The sequence below is a fragment of the Physeter macrocephalus genome, chromosome 20 (assembly GCF_002837175.3).
Source record: "Physeter macrocephalus isolate SW-GA chromosome 20, ASM283717v5, whole genome shotgun sequence".
In the NCBI taxonomy this organism is placed as follows: domain Eukaryota; kingdom Metazoa; phylum Chordata; class Mammalia; order Artiodactyla; family Physeteridae; genus Physeter; species Physeter macrocephalus.
This window is the reverse complement of record NC_041233.1, coordinates 88,036,159-88,048,184: the sequence shown is the minus strand read 5'-3', so window position 1 is coordinate 88,048,184 and position 12,026 is coordinate 88,036,159. Positions and strand designations below refer to the sequence as shown.

The 12,026-nt window shown below is 49.9% G+C and overlaps 1 protein-coding gene across 1 annotated transcript in view; it reads right to left on the bottom strand.

Annotated features, from left to right (window-relative positions):
* Positions 1-378: 378 nt before the first annotated feature.
* The window catches only part of SFRP1 (secreted frizzled related protein 1), a 41,397-nt gene continuing 29,749 nt past the window's right edge, over positions 379-12,026 (bottom strand). Inside the window, exon 3 of the mRNA XM_007127011.2 lies at positions 379-701. Within this exon, the coding sequence (XP_007127073.2) occupies positions 379-701 (323 nt within the window). The remainder of the gene's footprint in view (positions 702-12,026) is intronic.

Below are 12,026 nucleotides of genomic sequence, written 5' to 3'. Positions count from 1 at the left end.
CACAAAGAGAGTGGCAGAACCTAATGTTTGCTGCCGCCTCTCCCTTGCCGCCAACCCCCTTTCTTTACCGGCAGGGTTTTCTTTTGTAGTGACTGTGTCTCTGATTAAGATGGTGTCGCACCTCCCTTCCCCTGGGGACGTGCTACTCCACATTGTAGGTCTTCAGAAGCTTCCTGATCTAAACGGGTTTCCTCATCTGGGCATGCAGCTTTAAATATCGGCTATACTGGGGTCTGGAGCATGGGGATGGAGGGAGGGGTGGGAAATGCTGCAAGGGCAAAGTAGCTGGATTACGATGCCCTCCACCTCGAAGGAGCAGGGGGTGTGAACCGCCGAGGGTCCAGGGGTGTCCTCTCCCCCCAACCCACCCCACGAGAATCACTTAAAGACCGATTGGAAAGTGGGACATTCGTGATTCTTCATCTTCTTCATGAAGTTTTTGAATTCTTTGTTTTTCTTGTCCCACTTATGGATGGCCGTCAGCAGATACTGGCTCTTGACCTTGCGGCCCATGATGAGGAAGTGGTGGCTGAGGTTGTCCAGCTGGTGACAGGGGCAGTCGGCCCCATTCTTCAGGTACAGGACCAGCTTCTTCAACTCCTTCTTCTTGATGGGCCCCAGCTTCAGGGGCTTCTTCTTCTTGGGAACAATCTTCTTGTCGCCATTTTCCTTTTTCACTTCTTTGATTTTCATCCTCAGGGCTAGAGAGGGGGAGGACAGAGAGGGGAAGAGGGGGAGGACAGAGAGGGGAAGAGGAGAGAAGGGAGAGAGAGAGTTTTAGAACACGGCTTTTCATCAGAAACCAGAACCCACCTGCGGGCAGAAGAGCAGGAGACATAAAAGGCAAAGAGCACCTAAAAGAGGGAGGCTCTATCTGTCTATTCTATAGAAAAGGACCAAGGTCTCAGCTCGCCTTCACGTACCAATTCTGCCCCCCGGTTCTGCGGTATCTGATGGTATCTCAACGGTTGCCACAGGATGCCGTGAGAGTCTCAAACAAGTGTTCAAAACCAAATCACGTGTCTCTTTTTTAAAACTCCAGGACTCAGACTATCATACAATGCTTTAAGAGAAGAAGGGGATCATCTAATCCAATCAAGTCCACATAATCGAATGCTACCAACATCAGCACTCAAAGAAAAAACTTACCCTGAGTTTTGTTTGTTTGTTTGTTTTAAGGAGAAAGTTATTGGTTTAGTTTTTTTTAACATCCAAAGGACCTAAAATTCTTTGTCAGTTGGGTCCTGGAAAGAAGACAGACAGAACCTATGTGTGTGCACTCAGCAAGGGAAAGCTGACTGCATCAAACGGCAGCGTCCAACCTTGTCATCAGAGAAACCGGGGTTCCAACCACTGGGCCTCCAGCGCGTTCAGACAGCAGGTACCGGTGACGTGCTGTCCACCACTCATCAACCACTAGATGGCGCCACTAATGGGCTAGCCTACCCGCCGTGTAGACCCACAGAACCAAACTCGACTTTGACCTCTCGACCCATTCGAGCAAGTCCTGGTGAGGGCCTGATGGATAAATCCAGGTGGTGATTCCTTAAATCTCACATGGTACCTGGGCTTCTTCCATTCTCAGCAGGGCTCCCTGAAGAGAGGGAAAGCCAGCCCTCTGCCAACTCTGCCTTCTGGCCTCTTTGTCTCTACAGAGCCTGAGTCGACAGTGTTTCAGGGTTAGTGTGTGGACCACACACTCCAGTGCTGGCTTCACGGGGTTAACTGGTGAGGATAAATTAGCGTGGAGGCGTTCTATTCATTGGAAATGCACCAGAAACACAAACACAGCGTCCCTGTTAACAGTCGACTCCCCTCGAAGCCTCGCCAGCCCTGGAGAGTTCCAAAGGAGCTGGAAATCATTTCTAGATTCTGGTCACCAGATGATGTGTCCATCCCTTGAATTCTTGTGAATTCCAAATCACCAAGCCCTCTCTTTTGAATAACTCAAAGCTTCCACCCACATTCCATGAGGAAAGACTTGAATGGAGCTACAGAACAGTAGCTAATGACTAGGAAAGCATCTGGATGCCCTCAAGAGCACTGAGTAATTTCCATGCACTTCCTCAGTGAAACCTAATACCTCCACGAGGAAGGTGCAGTTATTCCCCCCATTTAACAGATGAGAAAACTGAGGCGTAAGGGTTACGTTTACTTGCCCAGAGTCGCTGACCCAAAACTAAACCCACGGACTGAATGTGCACTTATAATCACCGTGCTGTCCAGGCCGAATTGCAAAATTCTTTATAATGAAGCTGACATTTCAAGTGCTGATTAAATGGACCAAGACACTACGGGAAAAGGGCTCGGGCTCTCTTCCCAGGTTTACCCACATTTCAAAATGACTTTACTTACGAAATGGTAAGAGTTCCTCCTGGTTGAAAGGGAACACCGCCAAGAGTGAAGGCTTTATTATTTATTCTTTAGCTGATTAGAAAGCACACCCTTGGCCACCCCAAGAATTAGGAGAAATCCTAGGAACAAAGCTTCAGGGAATGTGTCCAGATCAGGAAATCGAATGCACTCCCATCCCTTTTGCTTACGGAAGGAGTTCCAGATCTGCAGCCACCAAGCCCCGGGGAACAAATACCCCAGGCCCGCAGCCCTTAGGAAAGACCTCACTCCCAAGGGCGGCGGAGGTTTGGGGGAGCGGCCCAAGCAGCAGATGATTAGCCCTGACCTCGCAGGCTGGCCCAGCCCCCGTGCACACGGGAGTGCGCTGAGCACAGTTTCCCAGTGAGCTCCTCTCTTTACTGCCCCCCGCCCCACAGAACCAGCCACTGCCCAGCACCTCTGATTTTGCTTGATTTCTGCACCCACTCCCACCCTGAGGGCAGAGGCAGGGAGACCGGCAGGCGGGAAAGCCGCGACTAGGAATCAGCAGAGACCACCCCTCTGGGACCTCCGCCCAGACCTGCCCCAGCAGCGCTCCCCCTCCCGCCCCGGCTCAGCTCCCCTCGTCGGCTTACCATCCTTGTACCTGGTGGGTCACCTGAGAAAAGACTTCACCTGGGCCAGTCTATAGTTCGCTCATCTAGAAATGTGTCCGGGGGTGTTGAGCCAGAGGAGACTCCCTGCCCAGGCCCGGGCAGATCAGGGCTCCATCTCTGCCCGCCCTCCGCACGGCGAGAACCGACTGACCCAAGGAAGGTGGCCAGGGACCGCAGCGGGGGGGCAAGGCGGTGAAGACACCCTCCGAGAAGCGGCCCGACGTGTCACGTGACCCAAGGTCTAAAGCTGGGATCAATTACATCACTGGCAGGGACGAATGCATTTCCAGTGACAACCGGGCAGCCTCTTTTCTGCAGAGAAGTGAGCCATCGTTTGTTTTGGAGAACCCACTGTGTGCCAAGCGCAGGACAGGTGCTCTCTGTGCGGCTCTCCCGACTTAATGCACAGCAACCACTGTCATTACTGACGACGATCGAGGAGAAGGACCCAGGTTAAGGGACGACACGAGGCCACACTCTGTAAAAAGAGACTCAGGACTAGAACCCACCCCTGACCCCAAAGACCACGCTGGTTCCTACTATACCATGACGGGGTTTCAAATGCTCTTGCTTCAGTGGAAACTATTTCCCTCTTTTGATTGTGTTGCTTTTAATCACAACCTAAATCAAAAATTAATGTTCCTTTGCCATGACCGTGTCAAGGAATTTAGTTTACATAGGTGGGAGCATGGCAGGGAGAGGGAAAAGCAAACGATGGAAATGTGTTCTGCATTAGACTCTTCGCTGCTTGCCATTTGGCTCACTTTCTTTTTCTGAGGTAGGGAGAGTAGGGAAGGAGGAGGCACATGTGGCCAGAAATTACTAACATCTTTCCATCTTTCAGGGCTTTATTTTAGGGATGCAGATTACCAACAATGTTTGGATAGGCGATTAGCCATCCCAGGTTGATTTCCCCCTGCCTTGTGGGTATGTGTGCAGCCTCCCACCACATACATCCAGGGGCTGCTGGGACGGGGTGGGGGGAGACTGATCACCACATCCTTTTCCCCCGCCCGGCCCCCACCATGCAGACAGCCTGGACCCCAGGGATTTCACCCATGGGCTGTGTCTGCGCCGCCACCGGTGCTGGTGGGCAGCGGGGGGAGAAGCCCCAGCAGGCAGCAGCTGGGCTCACAACTTGGGCGCTGCTGGAATCCCAGGTCCTGGGTTCTAACTGGGTGGCCACAGAACCTGGATCTGAGCTCCTGGAGTCTGTAAAGCGTGGAGTGCAGTCTGCCTGCTGGCCTGGCCGGTCGAGCATCCAGAGGGCCCGTGCTGGGCAGTCCCAGGCAGACTACTGCGCCCACCCTGCTCCTGTCCTTCTCTGCCCCCTCCCGAGCCTGTCTCCCACAGGGTGATGATTCTACACCTGCCTCAGGCCCTTGATCTCAGCTACCCGTGACAGCCAGACGCTGAACTAAAACAAAACAGAACGAGAAACACAACCCTCCTCTGCGTTTTGTCTTAGCAGCAAGTGAACACGCTCCAACAGTAGGATATGACTCCTGCCTTTCACCTTGCTGGTCACGGCCAGCGAGGATGCAGAGACCAGAAACTTTGAAAACTCAAAACTTAAGGTCACAGTTAGGGGCTGTCTGGGTCTTTCTCTGCAACCTTAAAATAAATAACCCTTCTATTCAGGTTAGACCCTGAAAGTTTCAGCCCACTTGCAGTCACCGAAACCATATTTTTTGCACACAAATGATACCCCCTTGGTAGCCTCCCCACAAAGCCTGGCCATTTTCTGAGGCTGAACTGAGCAGAGGAAGCTTGTTACACTCATCCCAAATCCACACTCTCTTCAAAACCATCTCTTTCTCCTGACCTGCTTATGCTAATGGGGCCGCCTTCCTTCCAATTACCCAGACAGGGAGCCTGGACGAAAGGCCACTGTTGGCCAAGGGCCAGGCATTTACACGATTCCACAGTGTGGAATCACCGCAGGACTGCAAGAAAGGGCCTGAGATGGGGAAGATGCCGAAGGGGCTGAGTCAGTCCCCAGCTTTGTGACTCATCTGATTACAGATAATGGTTGCAGTGAAGAATAAAGTACAGAGGGACCTCCACTGGGGAGCTCCTGCAAAGTCACCGGAGGCACGGATGGAAAACCAGGCAGCTCAGCCTCTCAGAAAGCACAGGGGGAAGGCGCTTCAAGTGGAAGAAGTGCTCCTTCATCCCCAATGCTGCAGAGTTTAAGAATGAATGTGGGACCAGCTTGCTAGCCTCGGCAATGGGGGCGGTTTGCTGGCGACCTGTGGGATCCACGATCCCAGGGGGTGAGGGAGACTCCCAGAGAGCTCACAACCAATGGGAAGCGAAAAGGTTTTCCATCCTGACAACCACCAAGCGTCTGGAATGTTTGTGAAGAGTTATCGCTGGCCACTTCTAGCCAAACATAGTAGATTGAGCACACAATCATTTCCACCCCTCTAAAATTATAGTTTAAAAAAAGTTATAAACACACGCAAGAAAATGGTAAAGAAACAAGGACATCACATTTAGTATAATAGAAAGCAAATGGATGGTGGGTCCTGGCTTGATGAGAAAAGAAAAGCTGAAACACTGACAGTAAGGAAGCAGCAGATCCACACGGCAGGACCCAGACATGCTCGTGAACTGGGGCCACTGGGTGCTTCTGCACTCGATGACAGAGACTGTATTAAATATAGGAACTGAGAAGTCTGCATCAGGGCACCCAGATCCACCAGCCTGGCCATAAATCCAGATGACTGCCCCTCACCAACTCCAGCAGCAGCCAAGACGTTTATTCCGTACAGAAGGTTTGAACCCAGACAGACTGGGCTTGCGGACACCAGACTCACAGGAGGACGGGGTAGGAGGAGCTGCCCCAACACCAAAGGATTGAATGAAAGTCTGCACAGTGAAGAGTGAGACCCTCAGGTCTTAGAACACTACAGCAATACCCCCAGCCAGAGGATTGTGGGGTTTCTACCTAAAGAAACTAGTAGCCCCAAAGAAAAGACCTACAGCTCCCCCTAACAAAATTCCAAAATGAGGCCCAACAAATCACAGGCCATGCATACACACAAAGCGCTCCAATTTAGTGCTTTACTCTTAAACTCCAATGGCCAGCCAAGGATCAGCAGACATTTACAGGAAAGTCTCTAAATGTGAACAAGAGACCAAAATGTACAAAACACACAGAAAAGAAGAAATCAGAGGTAACAGAAACAAGGTATGGCACAGAAGAAAACTGTTTACAAAGATAATGGAAGATATGGTATTCATGAAACCAGAACAGAATGCTATTAAAAGGAATGTTCAGAGAACCAAGAGTATTTGAAGTTTTAAAAGGTAAGAGCATAAATAAAGAATGCAACACACGTGCTTTAAGATAAGGTTGGAACAAAATGACAAAGAGATGGAAATAGGAGAAAGAAAGAGAAAAGAGAGAATCCAACCAGGAGGTTCAACATCTGAATAAGAGAAAACCAAGAAAACAAATGAGAGGAAATACCAAAGAAATAATACAAGAAAAATTTTCCAGAAATGAAGAATGTAAGTTCTCAGATTAAACAGTGCCCAAGTCAATGAATCATAGCATTTAGAAACACCAGAGGTAAAGAGAACTTATGAAATTCTCCAGAGACAAAAAGAGGCTACATCTGCTGCAAAGGACCAGGCATGGTATCGAATTGGTCAACAGTAACACTAGAAGCCGAAACAATTTCCAAATTCAATACTGAGCCAGTCGATGTGGGAGAGGAGAATAAAGACAACTTCGGGCATTCAGTGGTTAAAAAAAAAAATCTTCCATGTATCTATTCTTAGGAAACTGCTCCAAAAACGCAGCGCAAGACCCAGGATCAGGAAACTAAAGCTCTCACATAAGATAAAAGCAATGGAAGTCTTAGAATGGTTTCTCCAGAACAACTGTGTGGCCGGTGTAAAGCTCAACCAGTCCAAACTGAAACAGGAGGAAAGAGGGATAGATGTACATCTACAGGAAGGTCTGGGGCAGAATTCAAAACATGAGGAGCCAGGAAAATAAAATGAGGCAACTACTATCTCGAGGGAAAACAAAATGGTGTATAATAAAGGAAACATAAATGCAGTACACTACACGGCTCAGCTGCAAATAATATTGACATAATTATAACAAATTAAACGCTGAATGTCAATTTAACCGGAAGTGTGATACAACTATATTGAAAAGAATGGGGAGAAGGAGGGGATAGAGTATAAGACAGATGTCTTTATCGTCAAACATAGAAAAGCAATAAAGTGTCTAAAAATTAAAACGAATAATTTAACTAAAAATTAAAATTGTGTAAAAATTAAAATTAAGAAACAAGAGTGAGACAGATCTTTGTCTTCAATAATAGAAAATCAATAAGCAATGTCTAAAAATCAAAATTAAAAATTAAAATTAATTACGGTATTTATTTACTCCATTTTGCTATCTATCATAAGAAATAGCTAAAATAGCTGAAAATTATTACCTCTGGGTTGTGGAAATTAGTGGTTGGAAGGCATGGGGCAGAGGCCTGCAGTTTTGTGTTAAAAGCCTTTTAATACTATTTGACGTTTTAAATTGCATTTATTCTGAAGCAAAAAACTTAGATTTTAAAAAAGCTTGCTGTCTAGTAAAGAACTGAAATGTATATAAAATGTCAATGAATCACAAAATGGGAGCTCTTAAAAGAAACACAAAGATTACATTTCCTGGCCCTTCACTCCCCATTCAGCTGGAGCAGCTTGGCGTTACTTAGGGCTTCTCAGGAAGGGTTTTGTTTAAGAATTCTGCTTTTTCCACTGTTTATTTGGGAGGACGGGGTAGCCTATAGAGCTTGTCAAGCCGATCATTTTTCAGATAAAAAACCAATTAGGTTAGAATTCGGATTATTTACTTTGAATGCAAAGGGACGTCAAACCTGGTTCAGCTGAATAGGCTGCCCGAGGCTGGAGGTGCCCACAGCTCCCTGCCTCTCAGCCCAGCCACAGCTCCTCTGAGCAAGAAGCAGGAAAGCATGGGGTCCCTGCAGATTCTGGGGACAACTGACCAGCAGTCAGATATACTGTCTCCAATAGGTGCTAATAAAAAATCATCCTGGGGCAGGTAACCCACCACACAGTCTGACTCCTGACTTGCTTGCTTTCCTAAATTACTTTCTCTGGCAGACAGGGCTGAAGTTCCCAAACAGATGACCTGGCAGCAGCGGGGCAAGACGGACAAACTCTTTACCGAGTGGCCTGTTCCCAGACCCCCAGGACCAGGAAGAGCCCACAGGTGGGTGCCTGGAGCATCAGCCCTGGGGGTTCAGCTTACACGCCTCCTCCCACCCTGCCTCCTGGTGAAAGAGCCTGTTCAGATAGCAAGAGCTCACTAAGCAGTCAGACGGAGAGGACCTGCTTTTCTACGTCCCAGCCCCGTTTTCACAAATCTCTTGGGTGGGCGACCCTGAGGCAGAAAGCGCCATCCCCAAAGCCAACTTTGCAAATGAGATTTGGTAACAGCGCTGGGTAAGGGCGGGGCTGGGAGAAGCTGCTGCTTCTTCTGACACTCGGCAGAGGGTCTGGGCAGCGCGCAGGCTGGCTTGCAGACATCAGGATCCAAATGAGTCCCGCTGACCAAGACCCTGCAAAGGCAGCTCCACAGACCTCCGTTCCCAGCAGGGGCCAGTGTTTGCACCATTAATTCCTTTAGCAAAGAGAGGGGCTTGCGCTTGGTACTATAACTCAGACTCTCTCCCTGACCACAAACCACGTGCTGCATACTTACACGCATCTACTGGCTACACGACAGACGCCACAGAGAGAGAAGGAAAAAAAAGAAAAATCAAAACAAAACAAACAAACAAAAAGATTGAAAGCAGCTTTTCTTTCTTTCCCACTTACAAAAAAAAACAGCAGATGTAAAAAAATGCTCCTGGGTGACTTATTTGAGACCAATTATTTAATTGAAATTGTCCTGTTTTCTGGATCCCAGACATCTTGGGGAGGTGGGGGGAGGGTCAGGCAGGAGGGTGGCATTTGCAGCTCTGTGCGCTCCCAACCCACTTACAAGTACTCACGCGCACAGCACGGCGGCGGCGTCGGTGTCAGCCATCGGCATCCCGATGCCTAAGTGCTTGATTTCATGGATTGTGTTAAATCCCCACCGATCGAAGCTAATGGTGCAAAATGGAAACCCCACTTTGAGAGCAAAGGGCTGCCTGGTGTGGGTTTATTCGGGACGACGCGTGCACCGCGGCCCAGGCAGCAGGGGCTTGGGCCCCTCTCCTCCCAGTAAGGACCGCATCCCTCCTCCATGCCTCCCCAGGCAGTCGGCAGAGGAGAATAGGAGACTTGCTTAAACAAGGTCAGTCAAAAGGATTAATGGAACCTTGGCTCCAAGTCCGGGCCAACCGGCCAAGGCAAACAGTCCTCCTGCTGGAGGGCTCACTAGTTTTCCATTCCACCCCCGTGTTCACCCCACACGGCACGTTGGAGTGCGCGATGGTCTCTTGGAAGGAAGACGATGGGGAGTGGGTTTCAGAACCAAGAATCGGAAAAGCCACGAGCTAGCCCTGGATCTGAGAGAGGCTCCAGAGAGGGGTCCTCAGGATCTCCTGGAGGGCTTGTTAAAATGCAGATTGCCGGCCTGCCCCCAGGGCTTCTGCGTCAGCAGTAATGGGACGGGGCCTGAGAATGTGCATTTCTGACCTGTTCCCCAGTGACGCTATGCTGCTGGTCTGGGGGCCACACTTGAGAACCACTGGTCCAAAGGGTTTGAGGGTGGGCTTTGGGGTCTGTCACCTTGGTTATGCACAGTGACGCATTCTGAGGACGCTTTCTCGGATGGCGTTTAAACTTACTGGAAGGCCAGGGCAGCCCTCCAAACTCATTAAAACTCAGGCTGAAGTCAGCACGGGCAGGTCCAAGACCCAGCTGACCTTGGGCAAGCTGGTCTAGCGCCACTTTCAGAATCGCTTGAGGTCTCTGGGGCCCCTACCCCGCAGAGGTGGAATCTTGCAAAGTCAGGAAAACCGAGGCTTTGCTAGCAAGAGGCAGCAACTTTCAGAGTAAAGGACTCTAAGTCCAGAATCAGCCAACTCCAGCTCCTGGTTGGGATTCCATCACTAACTTTTGTACAAATCACTCTACTTCTCTGGGTCTTCCTGTAGCCCTTGGGACCAGTTAATCTCAGTTTTCATTCCAGCATGGGCAATCTGTCTAAGTTTTCATATTTCCTTTCTCTGTCTTGAAATGCAGTATAGATCATCCAAGGGAAAGCATCCTCTATCTCAGATGGTACCGGCTGCCCTCGCCTGCTCACGGCGCCCGGGAAACCCTGCTGACAGTGGTCACAGCCCAAGCCCACAGAGGACGCGATGGCACAAGAGCCTGGCCCTGACTGTGGAGTTGTCTAAACTCAAAGGCAGCCCCCCAAAAAGCATCTCCCAGCATGGCGGCAGGCAGGTCTTCACACCATCCCATCTGACCGATGGGAGAAGAGGCCTGGCAGTGCCCTGACCCCTCGGCTGGGACAAGCCCGAAGCCGCTATGAGTCACGCCTCTGAGAGGCGACGGCAAGCACACCTCAGATCTCAGCCCTTCAGTGTTCTCAGAGTTGATCCCTCTGAAGGCAGAGGGTGTGCTCCAGACAAAATGTATGCTTTTCCTACCCATCCTTCCGGCCAAGCTACAGATCGTCTTCTCCCTGAAGATGATCTTCTCCAGCCTTGACCTTCAAGGTCCCATCCCCGCCATCTGCATATGGACTCAGCACAGGTGGTCACTACCCGTGAGTGTGCTTTCTCGGCCCCCTCCCACCGTGAGCCTGCAGGCCTGGCCCACCTACCCACCCCTGTCCCTGGACTAGCGGGTGTCCCACACATCCCAGAGCTCAGCGAACACTGATACACAAGCGAACGAAGAGATGTAAACAGTCTGCCCTGAAGTTCACAGCCTCGCTGGTGAGACGGGCAACATTCGCCCAAACCTCTGCTTCAGTAGCAACAACCACGGCCAACGGCTACTTGGCAGATCAGGCCCTGGTGTAGGTGCCTTTACATGTTAACTCACCGAATTCTCTAGCAACCATCCCTGTGGGGTGGACACCCTCCTGATAACTGGCTTGCTGATCAGGAGGCTAAGGCAGGATGGCTCAAGAAAGTGGCCGAGGTTGCAGACACTAACTGTGCGAGGAGGAGCGGAGGTGAGGCCATCACCATGCACCGCCTGAAGCACGGACAGTGCTCAGCTAAGGTCCAGGTGACCCAGGCCTCGTGGGAGGCCTGGGCCGGTGGCCGCTGCAGGCTGGGTCTCACTAATTCTTCCCTAACACACAGAGGATGTTCTCCAACAAACCGACCCCGATCACTGTCCCCAACACAGGTACGCCTGTGAAACCCTTGCAAGGTACCTATAATTAAGAGAACATTTCAGAAACTAACACAACATCGTAAATCAACTTCACTTCAATTAAAAAAAAAAAAAAGAGGACATTGATACGTTGAAACGGTAAGTAAAAGAAAAATCTCTGCCTCTGAAAGGCCTAGGGTGAGGAAAACTGCAGAGCAATTTTAGGGGTGGAAAAGTTTACCACGTAAATTTATTTGGGAAGCAATCACTATGCAAAATTGTGCACATCAAAGACGCAGAGGAGAGAAATACTCCAAAACATCAGCAGTCGCCGTCTCCGGGCGCTCTGAGTACGGCTGGTGTCTAAGCTCGTTATTGTGTTTCCCACTATGCTCCAGGTTTTATAATGTTTATAGTGAGAAAAAAAATTATCCCAAAGAGAAGTAAGTCTTATCTTACTCTGGGCAAATGAGATGTTTACAGCTTACAGTTCATGACTCTTTCAGCAGGTCTTCACAGAAAGCCCATGAGACACCAAATTAAACATCGATTAACCCTGTGTGCATTCGACCAGATTTCCCAAACAAACAAAAAATTAGGGCTTCCCTGGTGGCGCAGTGGTTGGGAGTCCGCCTGCCGATGCAGGGGACGCGGGTTCGTGCCCCGGTCCGGGAGGATCCCACATGCCGCGGAGCGGCTGGGCCGGTGAGCCGTGGCCGCTGAGCCTGC